This window comes from Pyrus communis, chromosome 2 (genome assembly GCF_041283825.1).
Source record: "Pyrus communis isolate YQ-2024b chromosome 2, ASM4128382v1, whole genome shotgun sequence".
Taxonomy (NCBI): Eukaryota; Viridiplantae; Streptophyta; class Magnoliopsida; order Rosales; family Rosaceae; genus Pyrus; species Pyrus communis.
The window spans coordinates 28,884,844-28,898,163 of NC_142566.1; the positions used below are offsets into that span (position 1 = coordinate 28,884,844).

General features: G+C 39.2%; 3 protein-coding genes across 7 annotated transcripts; all 3 read right to left on the minus strand.

Moving 5' to 3' along the window:
* Window positions 1-104: 104 nt before the first annotated feature.
* Window positions 105-4,793, minus strand: LOC137746765 (putative cyclic nucleotide-gated ion channel 5). 3 transcript variants are annotated; one of them, XM_068486770.2, is made up of 8 exons: window positions 4,534-4,793; window positions 3,599-3,688; window positions 2,585-3,155; window positions 2,157-2,369; window positions 1,677-1,972; window positions 1,371-1,482; window positions 1,045-1,281; window positions 105-924 (listed from the first exon to the last, which is right to left on the minus strand). In XM_068486770.2, exons 2-8 carry the CDS (start codon window positions 3,658-3,660, stop codon window positions 214-216), a joined length of 2,202 nt encoding a protein of 733 aa, XP_068342871.2. In that variant the 5' UTR covers window positions 3,661-3,688; window positions 4,534-4,793; the 3' UTR covers window positions 105-213. The 3 variants fall into 3 exon arrangements, with proteins under 3 accessions (XP_068342871.2, XP_088546251.1, XP_068342872.2); XM_088690125.1 differs by having other exon boundaries at window positions 3,599-4,249; window positions 4,534-4,758; XM_068486771.2 differs by lacking the exon at window positions 3,599-3,688 and having other exon boundaries at window positions 4,534-4,758.
* Window positions 4,794-5,387: 594 nt separating this feature from the next.
* LOC137748585 (1-acyl-sn-glycerol-3-phosphate acyltransferase BAT2, chloroplastic) lies at window positions 5,388-8,610 on the minus strand. The gene is made up of 8 exons (XM_068488752.2): window positions 8,474-8,610; window positions 8,336-8,379; window positions 7,665-7,737; window positions 7,359-7,535; window positions 6,858-7,264; window positions 6,670-6,771; window positions 6,190-6,488; window positions 5,388-5,776 (listed from the first exon to the last, which is right to left on the minus strand). Exons 1-7 carry the CDS (start codon window positions 8,508-8,510, stop codon window positions 6,273-6,275), a joined length of 1,056 nt encoding a protein of 351 aa, XP_068344853.2. The 5' UTR covers window positions 8,511-8,610; the 3' UTR covers window positions 5,388-5,776; window positions 6,190-6,272.
* Window positions 8,611-10,705: 2,095 nt separating this feature from the next.
* On the minus strand, window positions 10,706-13,015 carry LOC148698890 (APO protein 2, chloroplastic-like). Of its 3 annotated transcripts, none has more exons than XM_088690130.1 (3): window positions 12,735-13,015; window positions 12,276-12,619; window positions 10,706-11,840 (listed from the first exon to the last, which is right to left on the minus strand). In XM_088690130.1, the coding sequence occupies exons 1-3, from the start codon at window positions 12,912-12,914 to the stop codon at window positions 11,006-11,008; spliced, it is 1,359 nt and encodes a 452-aa protein (XP_088546256.1). In that variant the 5' UTR covers window positions 12,915-13,015; the 3' UTR covers window positions 10,706-11,005. The 3 variants fall into 3 exon arrangements, with proteins under 3 accessions (XP_088546256.1, XP_088546255.1, XP_088546257.1); XM_088690129.1 differs by having other exon boundaries at window positions 12,276-12,622; XM_088690131.1 differs by having other exon boundaries at window positions 12,276-12,616; window positions 12,735-13,014.
* Window positions 13,016-13,320: the final 305 nt, after the last annotated feature.

A 13,320-nucleotide genomic window follows, 5' to 3' on the forward strand; every position in this document is an offset into this window, starting at 1 on the left:
CTTAACATCTCTTCTGTGATTAAAAGTAGAACAAACTGTGAATGCGAAAATCGTTCCGTGGCAAAAGATAAAAGGCGACGCATAACTTTCCAACCATCCATCAATGGAAAACATCAAACATACAATTTTAACATTTCATCAAGTTCCAACCTGGAATTGTGTATATTACATGGTTTGTAACAACCTTGTACCAGTCATATAATATATCACAAATTAATCAGCGCCTTCAGCGCTAAAATCGGGCTCCGGAGGCTTTTGTAATTTGACTAATTCTCGAGCACTCTTCAAATTCCTGTTCCGGTGAACACCACGAAGTGCGTTTGCAGCAAACCTAGAAGCTAAAATGGTGGCACCAATACTATACGAACCTCCAGCATTGCTGCGGGCACCTCCCAAGGCTTCTGCTTCTGCTTCCGCTTCCGCTTCCTCTTCCTTACGACGAAGCTCCAAGATTTTCCTCTTGGAATAGCGGCGCCATGCTGCTTGGATAAAGCAAGCAGCCCAGGTCCGCCACTGTTGTGAGTAGAAACGGAAGGTGTGCTGAACCTGTCTACTGTGAAGGCGCCTAAACTGACTGGCAACAAATTTCAACTCTTCGGCTACAAGGGCAAAAGCCTCAACCTCTGTTAAAGCCTTTACCGTCCGAGTAGATGATGGGAGGTTAGCACCAGATTTGGGATCCAGTGCCCAAGTAAGAAGCTCCTCACCACAGAAATCGCCTTCCTTCAATAAACTGCGGTTAAAAAACCCACTCCTACCACCATCTGTTGTTACGCTCTCAAGGCGACCACGTATGATGAAAAGCATCTCGTCAACTGGATCTCCTTCCCGAACTATGTAAGTACTCTCTGTGAATAAACTTGGTTTCAGTCTCTCACAAATGGCATCAAGCAACCTCTCGTCCATATTCTCAAACAGTGGAACCTGCGATGACCAGCAAAGTGAAATTTATCGAATGATTCATGGTGGGAGGACCAACCAACAAGTATGAAAGTAATTACCACTAGAAATATACACAAAGAACGAAAGAATTACTAATCGTACCCTCCTCACTAATGCCAAACAGAGGTGCCGCTTGATATCTCTCCTGAGATCCTTTGGTAGACTCTGAACTAAACTCTGCTCGTCCACACCACGTGTTTCCAACCACTTATATTGATCATATCGCCTGACGCGTTCCCTAAGGTCTTGTGGGAGCAAGCGGTGATGCATCCACTGCTCTGAATCACGTCTTTTGACCCTCATCTCCTCAAGTCGAATAGTAAGAGATTGAAGATAGGTCTGTAACAATACCAGAATATTAGCAATATCAGATAATATTCTGCTTTTCACGCAATATTATAAGCATCAACTGTTGCTCCCAAGTTTACCTGCATGTTTCCTATCAAAAGTGCAAAGAGGATCAGTCCAAATATAGCCAGTGCTATGGAAAATATAACTTCTCCAGGATAGGTGCTTGTTGCAAGACCCTGGCCAAGTGTACTGTATAAAGAAGCCAAAGAAAATGCTGTTAAAACCTAAAACTTTAAAGCCCCCAAGAGGTGCAATGGACGGAGGAACAAGAATGGCAGTGACTATTTTTTGGTTTTCTAACATTACGTAAAACCACCACATAAAACATATTGAACTTTATGACTAGGATCAGGAACATTGGTTATTTCAAATGACATCAGTACCTTAAATTCTGTAGTCCCCACCACAAACAGTAACAGTATTTGACGATGAACTTATTGGATGAAACAACCCCAGATGATAAAGCCGAATTGTAGATTCCAAAATCAAAGAACGTATTCTGGTCATCTGCCGTGCATTTTGATAAGATGGTTTCAGTAACATTGGACTGAGTTGCAATGTATTGGTTCCCGCAGTACAAGATTTTTTTATCACATGATTTTCCAATTTCAGTACAAGCCTTCTGCCAACATGTGTCATTGCGTTCTAAGGCTAACAAATACCAAAATGCCCCAACTATCTGCAAAGATAATAATTGCCCCCAAAGAAAAGTATGATTTCCATGTTAATGTATGACGATTAATAACCTTCAGAGGGAAATAATCAAATATTCATACGCAAAGAAAAAAAAAAGGTTGAATAACATAAAGCAAGAAAACAAGGAAAAAAAAGCAGTCAAGAGTAGGAACAAAATAGGTACTCACATGACTAGCGAGCATATATAATAGCAAATAGTATGCAGCGCCTTCCCAAGCAGTTTCAGCAAAGACGCCAGCTGTTCTTTTCAGTTCTGAAGTCAAAGGATGGACTCGAAGAAGTCTGGGAATATACTGAAATAAAACTATGAAAAGCAAAGCCTGTTTTGTAGCAAGCACATCTGAACTTTTGGACCTCTGAAGAAACCTCCAAACAACAATCTGCACCAATTACAGCCTTTTAGTTTTGCATAGAAGAAAATATAGGCTTACAGTTACCAGTTTCGTTTCAGCGTATTTTTCAGATCTTCTACTAAATAAATGAAATATGCCAATAATTAACGATACATAGAAACCAAAGGGCAAAACAAAATAAGAGCAAAACTATAAGAAAGAGGTATAGCCACGTGGAATAACTTAGGGAAACACACTCTTACCTGTGGTAGGGGTAGCACTGAAAGAAAATCAATGATGAAATAACTTCGTAAGTATCGCTTGGCTATTCGTGCTGGATCAATCACCAGTTCACCTCTTCCAAAAACCCGAGAAGATGGAGCAATGTAAGCTGTCCTGAACTGGAGAGCCATGTGAATAAGATAGAAAGCATCAACAATCATCCGCAATGTGGTCGCTATGATAGCCAACCTTCGATCTATGCCAAGACATGTTGATGAAGTATTGATGACTGGAAGATAGAAAAACAGAGGGTCCACAGATACAGCCAGAATACATGAGATGACAAAAAATTTATTCCACAGCAGAAGAAATTTGTCCTGAGGATCATATATCTTCTTGTCTGACCCCTTAAGATCTTCAGGGAATACTGCACGAGAGATCCCAAATCCAAGTGATCGGCCAATTGACTTAAGTCCTTCAGACCCCTTTTTCATTCCTCTTTTAAAAGATGTATCCCTCGCAGGAGCAGCCCTTGTTAGTTCAATATTAAACCCACAACTTCTACCTCCTGAATCAGAAGGTGATGATAATCTACAGTCCAGGTCATCTAACCTAGAAAATCAATAAAAAATTGCCGATAAGCACAACATTCGATGCCATTTTACCAGATGACCCAAATCTAGTTTCAAAATAAACGTTCAGCTTTTCATCATCAAAAAGGAAGCATGAGATACTGACCAGGAACTATAATATTATCTTCATTCATTCATACATAATGAAACATGAATCAAAATTAATATATAGAAATACTTATAAACAAATACAATCTACTTGAAACAATTTTTCTAAAATATTTTTTATTTAGACAACTTGCTATCTACTTATTGGATTTCAAGACTACATACTTCCTAAAACTTTGGCAGATATGATGTCTCAACTAGTCATACGGAAGTGTAACAGATCATTGTCCATAACTAGAATCAGATCTTCATATTTGGCTTCGATGCCCTGAAAAAAAATTGCAAACTTTGACAACGAAAAGTCACATTTTGTACCTAACAAACTTGTCTCTCTGGCCTCCCAAGTACTGTGACTTGTTGTAACCACAATCCAACATTTTACTATATCAAACACATCAATTCCACCTGCATAACAAAAATAATATCCAAATTAAATGCAAAGCGATGAGCATCAAAGTCATCATGTTCAGGTCCATGTGGCTGAGCTATCTCGCATCTGACAGGATTGGCATTTTCAACACCAACCAGATGGGAAGTACGAATCTATAATAATTCCTAATTTCGAATAACACTTTCCCACCAAGTGCTCAACCAATTTCATTAACCTAATAATGCTAAAAAGATAAGAATCTGGTTTACAGTAAACCGAATGTTTTATCGCTACGATGTAACCAAAAAATGCTAGTTATATAACTCAGATCCCTATAATAGTCAACAATGCATAAACTAAGCAGTCAAAACAGTTTTCAGTTCAGATTCTCGATAATCAATTCTGCGATTCGGATACAAAATTTTCACCATTCTCTAATCTGTTTTCCTTTGTTTTGTGAGTCTTAAACAGTTTTCAGTTCAGATTATCCAACAGCCGGATCTCTAAGGAATTCTCAATCATGTAAAGCCAAGTTCTTCCAATTCAGGGAAAATCCAAGACAACCATAGATTTCCAAAAACCACTGTTTCCTGACGCTGGCCAAATTAATTAAGAAATCCATCAGAAACCAATTAATAAAGAAACCCCTCAAAAAAAATTAAACCAAAACAAAAGCAACAAACTTGATTAAGCACAGTGGAAAAAGAACTGAAATTTCCCTTAAGACATGCAATTAAATTACAATAATTTCATATTTTGACAGAAATTTCCCTCGATTAATGGAAGAAGAAGAACCCATGTAGTATAATTGATCATCTGTGCAGAAATTATCAAAGCATATAAGATTGGGGAGAGAGAGAGACAGAGAGAAGCAACTCACAGTAAAACCAGGAGGAGTCAAATTCTTATTCCGTTGCTTGCCGCCAGCGACGGGCAGAGAGACTACGGGTATATGTAACAACTGGGTGTCGAGCACAACGGAAGGAGGAGGATGTCACGAAGGGGAGAGAGAGAGAGAGAGAGAGAGAGAGAGAGAGTACTTTACCGGAATTGAAAAGGGAGAAAACGAAGAAAGAAAGTCAATGCTGTTACTGAGCACTGACAGTGACAGCAGCTCAACTAGAAAAACCCCATTATCCCTTATTTTTTCATTTTTTTTAGAATTTAATAGATTTTAATCTCAAAAACTTTTTTATTTAGAATTTAATAAATTTTAATCTCAAAAACTTTTTTGCCAACAGTGTAGGAAATTGGTATTAGTATTCTAAAAATTTCATTCTACACTCCTCATTAGTGTATTTTTCTTTCTAATTATAGAAAGTTTGAAGTGCTAAATGAGATTTTAAGAGTGTTAATAACAATTCCCTTATATTAACTCCTTATCTTAACCAGTGACAATCCAACAGAATCCTCTCCAAATCCTTTTGGTAAGGATCCTGAATATTATTGAATCGTGTCCATTCATCGTACACTGTGCAGTCAGTTTTTGTCAAGTATTATTTATATTTATTTTTAAATAAAAATATTTAAAATAATTTATGATCACACGATGTACGATGTACGATGAACAGACACGATTCACAAATTCTCAAGATCCTCACAAAGAGGATCCGGCCTCACTGACAATGACAATCAATAAAAATAGTTACCGTAAACACCGTAAATCATTTTGGTCTCATTAAGTGGAATGATCAGTTTGACAAAAATAATTGTAAAAAAATGATCATGTGAAAGTGAAAGACAAAATATTTTTCTTTGCAATTATATTCTTAGCAGCATCCACCACACCAATCCAAATTCAAAGATGTACAATATAAATATAAGAACATAATATAACATCGAGCTCAATGGGATTGGCATTCAGATTATCAACGTGGGAGGATATTTCCCTCCAAAGAAAATAAACAGTTGAAGCCTACACTGCTCAAAAACTGCTAAGACCCGGGGTCCGGCCAACCGTTCGCTTCTTTGTGGCTGTTGGGATGCAGATGTTTACTGTAGGCCGCGGCGCTTGCAAGTTTGAAAGTATGGGACGGACAGCCTCAGGCAAAGAGACGTTCCATGCTCGATCGCTTCAGATTCAGATGCAGTTTTATTGTCCTCTATCATCAGCTATCCACATCCTAACAATGAAACAGAAACACACAAGTACCAAAAACATGTTAAGTTCAATGGATTTTCTACTATGTTGCACCGGAGAATAATAGAATTTTCGTTAGTTCAAATCTGTACAAGAGACCAAGCATGTTTTTAATATTTAGACTGAAGCAAAGCCCGAACAGCATCAAGTGCAAGATCATTAAACAATTCTTTCAATGTGAACCAGAACCTAATCGGACTCCAAAACTAGACGAAACCATCCACATGGTACGCTAAAATTTCTAGGATGCTGTCTCCCAAAAGAGAATTACATCTGTACTAGAGCCAAGTCTAAACAGGCGACAATCAAACTTAAATATAGTCTGAGATGGATCTTATAAGCTTCGCCATGAGTATATATAATAAGCAAAGGGGTAATTCCACAAATTATTCATACCTTTCAGACTATTTCTACAATCCCACAAAAAGGACCAAGTATCGAACCATAGAAACCAAACAGAACAAATGGCTGTCGATAGATCAGCCTTGACGATCAAGTGCACCAGCGATTAAGTTTCTAGTTTCACTACACAGTACTTCTGTATCATTTCCTTCTATAGGTTTATGAATAATGACTTTAACAGCTCCAGTATTCAAGATATCCTCCCTTCCCGGAGGCATGATTTTTCCAGTTCCTATAAGGGTAATGGGCACTACTGGTACCTTGGTTTTCGCTGCAACACTAAAGGCACCTCTCTGCATGTCAACAAGAACAAGAAACTGTATATCAGAAAATCCCAATATATATTTAGAGAAGGGAGGAAGAGGTCGTAGGAATAAATTATACAGATGGAGCAACGATTACAGGTTCCAATTAAAAAACTTTCTCACAACTAAATAATCATCCAAAAGAACAAGGAATCCCAAAAGACCTCACCTTGAAAGCACCTAATGTTCCATCTTTGCTGCGTGTCCCCTCAGGAAAGAAAAAGACAGAAGCCCCCTTCTTAATAAGCTCTATGCAACGCTTAAGGCATTCCTACAGGCAAAAGCAAAGAGAACTTTAAAACGATAGTTTAGATAATGACCATATTTGTATAGATGACCACAAAGGAAAGGGAGTACCAATTGGCTTTTGCTGTCCATGCGCTTTAAAGGAATTACACCCATCAGAAACATGGCCCACCCAATAACGGGATAGAGAAATATGCTAGTCTTGCTGATAAACTTAAAGGGTCGCCCAATTGTGAAAAGAACATAGATGTCTAAAAAGCTCTGGTGGTTGGAAACATACACAGCAGGAGTATCCGGAGAAGGCAAATTCTCCAGTCCCTCATACTTGATCCTAACAAATGGTGTAACAGTAGCAGTGGCCCAAACCTTGGCAATAAAAATATGAGCTTTTCTTTTGTACCGATCCAACAACAGAACAAGAGGATGAAGTATCAGCATCAGCACAAAGAGATAAATGGCATTGAAAGCAGTAACGGCAAAAAAGCCAATCCCCCTCAGTTTTGAGACCATGTTTAGTTCTGCACTTTAGAGAAAAAACAATGCGTAAGCCAGTTAGATTTGTAATGCTGCTAAAGAAGGGGTTTATAACAGAAAAATGCTAGTTAGAGAAACCTGGAAATGGATAGTCGGCACCAGTAGCAGATCGTACAACTGTATACCTGGTCAACCTATGCTGTTTATGCAATCTAATATCATAACATGATTTTCCAAACTTCTCTTTTGCATCAAAGTCACACCACGACAATCCACCATTCTGCCTTCGAATGCAAAACACTCTATGATGAGCTGCTGAGTAAGGAAAACAAAAGAGGCATGAGATATTATAGTCCATATAGTTCAATTACGCATAAAGGTACATTGCTTATAAGACAGCACCCAATCACGCATGACATATTATACCAAGATAGCCTAACTTACAACGACTTAAATTTCCCGAAATGGGCCATCTTTGAGGAGAGCACCCAATAGAGAGTCCCTTATAAGCAAACAGCTGCATTACAAAGAAAAATGTCATAGCAGTTACAACAGAAATGACTGGCAAAATTACGCTACGGGATTAAATTAAACAAAGTGAAAGGCTTTATTCTGCATCAATACACCAAATGGTTTACAACAGTTGTGATGAAGGAAAGCCTAGCCTGCTGAACTGGCCTGTTCAACGACGATAATTTTAAAATGCACATTATATACACAGCCAAGATTGACGCACATTCAGTGATTCACCGTCATTTGCCTACAACCACCTAAATGTCGAATCCAACGATCAATCACAACAAGCAAGCTAGTTTTGAGATCACAAAATTTTCAGCTAGTTCCATAGCTGCACTCTTGAGCACCATTTTCTTCATATGAAATTCGGATTGAAAGGCGCTTAATCATCAAACTACTGATTTCCGAACATAATTAAAGAATAAAAATTTATCTTTTCCCATCAAAACAAACAGGATGAAATTGTCAAATCATCCATCTACTAACTTCCCAACATAATCAAAGATTACAAATTTATCCTTTCCAATAAAAAAAAAGGAATGGGAATCAAAGAAAAACAGCTAGAAAAAATGGGATAAATTCAGAAATGAAAGAATTACCGGCGAAAAAGAAGACGTTGAGGGAAGCTTCGATTGTCTGTGACCTGATACGTGGAAGTAACCATACATGTTAGCTCAAGTTTTTAACTTTCTTTAGAAAAACCAAAAAAAACCCAGAGAGAGAAAGAGGGTAATTACAGAGAAGAGCAGGGGAAGGTTGAAAAGCGACTTCCATGGAGGCTCAAAGAAAGGATTTTCCGAGAGCTGAGTCTCTCGGTGATTGTACGGGGATTAGGGGTTATAGTTTGGGAAGCACGTGAGTCACGTGGACTGAGAAATTCAAGGCATATATTCTTGTTGCGGAAGATTTTTCATTTTGTCCGAAACACAGGCGGAACACCACATGTTAATATACAATTAGAGAAAGTGTTCCGTTTCGTGTTCGAGCTAGCTGAAAAATCTCTCCTCCTTTCCGATCTAATCCGACTCCCAAAATCCATTTTCGACTAGGGTTGCTGATTACGAAAACTTTGATAATCTGCATAGGATTGGGCATGACTAAAATACATGATTCATCTGTTTATAAGAAATTTCATATTGAGAGAATTCTTAGATTCGGATGACCAGACCACGTGACTGTTTGGATCTAAATAAAAACATTTGACCCTACCCCATTCTTGTATTTTGGCCTCACCTGCTTGAGACAGGCCACACTTTATGTGTCTCAACCACAACGTCATGTGGTTGAGTCGTTCAGGTTGAATAATGGTACCAATTTTTCTCAATAAGCACTATCAATGTTGGTTATAGCGTGATTTGAGCAAATTAATGATCAAAATTCATAACCGCTGAATTCTTAGTCATTAAATCCTTAACTAAAAATTTAATAACCATGAATCTCGATATATGCTATGTGTCAATTCATTCTACACATTTTTATTTTCTCATGCACATGAATACATAGTTACAAGAAGAACATTGACCTTGAAGGCTTGAAACCTGCAACATCTTATTTGTTCTTAACTAGTCACATAAAGCATCACAACAAAGATTTTTCCTTTCAAAAAATGAAAAAGAAGCCATCCACAAATAAATGTATATGAGACAGGAGGGGAGTCCGTCAGGTAGTCAATAGTTGTTAGTCAACATTCCGTTTTCACATTGAATCTCTATGAAATAAATGTATATAAGGCAGGAAAATATAAATCTTCTTGTTGTAAGAAAAAAAGAATGAAAGAAAATAGGAGTTGTCAGTTATGGAACTGAGAACTGGTGATCTATTTGCGGGGGTGAGTGTTGTCATGATGGGCGGTTCCGGACACAACTTTGGCAACGTCCAACGCAGTTGCCTCCGGCTTCTTCTTGCTGTACAAGGTGAAGTAACCGATGGTGACAACAACGGCAAAGCCTCCGATCGCCATTTTCATCGGGCAGAAGGGGGCGTTCTTAGACTGATGGAGTATCTCCGATGAATGCTGTGCTGGAGAATGACCCTTCATTTGATGTGCCATGACTTCGAGTTTCCTCTAGCTTTCGTTTTCCTCGTTTGAACAAAGACTCTGCTGTCCCGGGGTTTCTCTGTCTCTCTTTGTTTTGTTCAACTGTCTGTCTGCGTGCTGAGGTGGTTATGTATGCTTGTAGACAGAATGAAGTGGGGATCTGAAAGAAATAGAATGCATACATGTGTAACAAGTTAGGGTGTCCAACCGTTTTTCAAGCAGCAGTAATAGGATTGTTCTCTGTATGTGGTTTTAATTACCACTAATCACTTTTTAAGGGTCAACTAATTGACCCGTCCAACGACGCGAAAAATGCTAAATGTGTCAAAATTTTCATTCCAAATATCCTCACCTTACGATCCATAGCTGTCTTCCCTGAACTTGGGATAGCTCAATAAAGGGAGTGATTGCACTTGCAGCACTCTCCCTTCGCGCTGTTGGTACAATTGCACCATACCATGCACAAGGGACCAAAGCAAAGCAATACAATGAACTAAGATCCCAAAAGACGGAACAATAAACTGCATAGCAGCATTGATGGATAGAGGAACACAGCAGCCGTACGAGAAAACCAGAAAATTGACCTTAAAAAGCAGAGCTGGGAGGCTATAGAAAACCCGACAAGTATAGAGTAAAACACTGCAGTGCTGCTGTATGCAGCATCCCGAGAGAACCAAGCCACAGAAAAACTGTAAAGGTGAACAGACAATCAAACCAGAAACAATGCTGCATTCCTGAAAATTTGACAAAGGAGTGCTTCAAATGCACTGAACTGATTCTTGGACCTGATGGTTCTAATCGCTTTCAATACTTGAGATGGAGGCTGACTCTCATCCCTGAAAATTTCGTTGTTCTTCTCCCTTCACACAGAGTACACAACTTTCGGAAAACAGAACTTATTCAATCCCATACAAAGAGATCAAAATCGGTATCCTATTAAACCATTCCATTTCCTCAACTGATGTATATAAGAACTTTGAAGCTTCAATAAAAGCTTTTGGGTCAGACGACATGTTGAGATAGTAAATTGTTACATATTGTCAGATTTGTCCTCAGGTAAAAGAAGAAAGGTGACTGAAGTACTCTTCCTTTTAAATCATCCTTTTGGGATGAAAAAGCAAAGTAAGATGTACACACTAATCATCTGCAAGAAGCTTTCCCTGTTCCGATATTCTACATTCAATTTACATTGTGCTGAAAATAAGAGGGGGACAAAGATTAACTCAACTCATCAAACTACCATTTCAGCTTCTTTAATAGTGGAGGGAATCCCGACATCCAACCTCATGGTTGGTCTGTATTCTTCTGGCACAGCAGCACCCGCCTGAATGCACATTTCGACAACCGCTGGGGCTTGCCCATAGAAGTTCCTGAGCTCCCGCTCCAATGGCGGTCCATTCACATCTGGAACATGCCACACATATCTTGGTGGTATCAAGTCATTGAGCACAGCTGCCTGCCAGCCATGCTGCCCATTTCGTTGTTGGTGTTTGAAGGCCCCACAGTTCTGAGCCTTGTGCCCGCTAGGACCTACATGCACCTCTGGGCAATACCCGCAAACCCTCACCAGATACATCTTCATCAGCCTCTTGGCTCCTCTCCTCATCTGCTCCCATGCTCGTAGTGTTTCCTCAGCAAGCAAAGTTGTCTCTTCTTCATCAGAAGGAGCTATTACCTCCGAATCTAGTATTTCAGTCAAAACTGGTCTCCTGGGTCCTTCATTGTCCAGGTCTGGTAGCTCACTTTCATCTGCATCAACAAATTCACTCTTTGAAATTCGGACGATTGGCTTTCTTCTCCTTTTAGTGGGATATTCCGGGATATCGACCCCAGCCTGGATGCAGAGCTCAACTAATGCTGGAAGTCTAGGAGTTGAGAATCTCTCCTCATGAGGAATGCGTCTTCCAAGCCGATCGTAGAGGTGGAAAGCTTCAACCGGTAAGAATATGTCATCAACGGTCACATTTGGTATCCACTCATGAACACCCTTACGAATGTTAGCATTTGCACCTTTGCATGATTTGAATGGATGCCCCACAGGCCCCACGTGAATTTCATTACAGAACCTGCACAAGTTCAAAATTTTAATGAGCAAAACTTCCCTCCATTGATGCTTGTTCCTTTCCTTCCTAAACAAGTTTGAAAAAGGTCCTAAATCTTAAAAACTCCATTAAACGCAATTCAAAAAAGCTCCTAAAGTTACAAAACACCATTAAAACAATTTGAAAGAGCTCCTAAAGCTACAAAACTCCACTAAAACAAATTCAAAAAAGCTCCTAAAGCTACAAAACTACATTAAACCCTATTCAAAAAAGCTTCTAAAGCTACAAAAATCCAATAAACCCAATCGAAAAAGCTCCTAAAGCTACAAAACTCCATTAAACCCAATTCGGAAAAGATCCTATAGTAAAAAAAACACCATTAATCCCAATTAAAAAAAGCTTCTAAATCTAAAAAAAAAAATCCATAAAACCCAAATCAAGAAAGCTCCAAGAGCTAACCTGCAAGCCTGCACAGGAACCACCTTCAAAAGCCTCTTCAAATTGTTGATCAATGTAATTCTCGCATCGTACACATCATATGCAACGGGCACAAGGGTCTTGACAAGCAAGCCATTTTTGGGAGGTGGAACCGGCGTTCTAGGCTTGCCCTTGTTGCTCTTCAGCCTCTCCCTTGCTGCCCGCCTCAGCTCCACAATGGGCACCGGATACGGCTTCTTCTCCTTCTTCGAATAGTGCTTCAGAAAGTCGGAGTTCTGGGGATAGCGATGATCACTCCTCACCACCAATGCATACGATTTCGAACTTCTCGACTTCACTGAAACCTGGAGTACATTGCCACCCTGCTGCTAAAATTAAATAAATTGAAATCAAAATGCTAAATTTACAGAACCCCAATTGAAAATGATAAATTTACAGAAACCCCAATTGATTAATTGTGAAAACGAATGGGATTGGTACCTGAAATCGGAAAGAATCGAGGGAAGTGAGAGCCGGGTGGATGTAGGAATTCAGGAATTCTGATTTTGCAGGGAAGGAGGCGCCAAAGGTCACGAATTTGGGAGAGACAAAGTCCATTCCTTTGCCGCGAAACGAAGCTACGGCACCATGGGAGAAGGTACGAGAGCTGCTGCAATTCATCCGTGAAAGCAGACTGCTTTCGCGGCAAAGATAGCGGCAGAGGAAGAAGAGTGTTTCGACGACCACGTGTTTTCGTGTTGTGTTTGTGATAAAATGGTTCCTCCAATGCAAGTCCGCCAGCAAAATAATTCCGCTGCTCCGGGTAAACGATGTCGTTTCCGGAATGAATTGTTTGTGTGGGAAAAACCTTTCTGCTAAAAATGTTTTTATTGGCGTGTTTGTAAGTGTTTTTAAATAAATAATTTTAAAACGATTAAAAATGTTTTTAGAGAAGAGTAGTGTTTTTCACATACCTATTTTTACTTCTCACACAATCCTCTCATTTTTTGATCGTCGGATCGAATTAATAGAAGATCAATGGACAAAATTTTATAAGGATGTGTGGAAGATAAAAATGGGATAGTGA

Coding starts and splice junctions, on each gene's coding strand:
- LOC148698890 (XM_088690129.1), bottom strand. CDS start 12,914: ATGAATTGCAGCAGCTCTCGTACCTTCTCCCATGGTGCCGTAGCTTCG. Junction 12,623..12,734: donor TCGATTCTTTCCGATTTCAG/GTACCAATCCCA, acceptor ATTTAATTTTAG/CAGCAGGGTGGCAATGTACT. Junction 11,841..12,275: donor GTTCCTGTGCAGGCTTGCAG/GTTAGCTCTTGG, acceptor GAACTTGTGCAG/GTTCTGTAATGAAATTCACG.
- LOC137746765 (XM_068486770.2), bottom strand. CDS start 3,660: ATGTTGGATTGTGGTTACAACAAGTCACAGTACTTGGGAGGCCAGAGA. Junction 3,156..3,598: donor CAGAGAGACAAGTTTGTTAG/GTACAAAATGTG, acceptor TTGATTTTCTAG/GTTAGATGACCTGGACTGTA. Junction 925..1,044: donor GTTTGGCATTAGTGAGGAGG/GTACGATTAGTA, acceptor TGGTCATCGCAG/GTTCCACTGTTTGAGAATAT.
- LOC137748585 (XM_068488752.2), bottom strand. CDS start 8,510: ATGGAAGTCGCTTTTCAACCTTCCCCTGCTCTTCTCT. Junction 7,265..7,358: donor TGCCGACTATCCATTTCCAG/GTTTCTCTAACT, acceptor TCTAAAGTGCAG/AACTAAACATGGTCTCAAAA. Junction 6,489..6,669: donor GAACATTAGGTGCTTTCAAG/GTGAGGTCTTTT, acceptor GTTGACATGCAG/AGAGGTGCCTTTAGTGTTGC.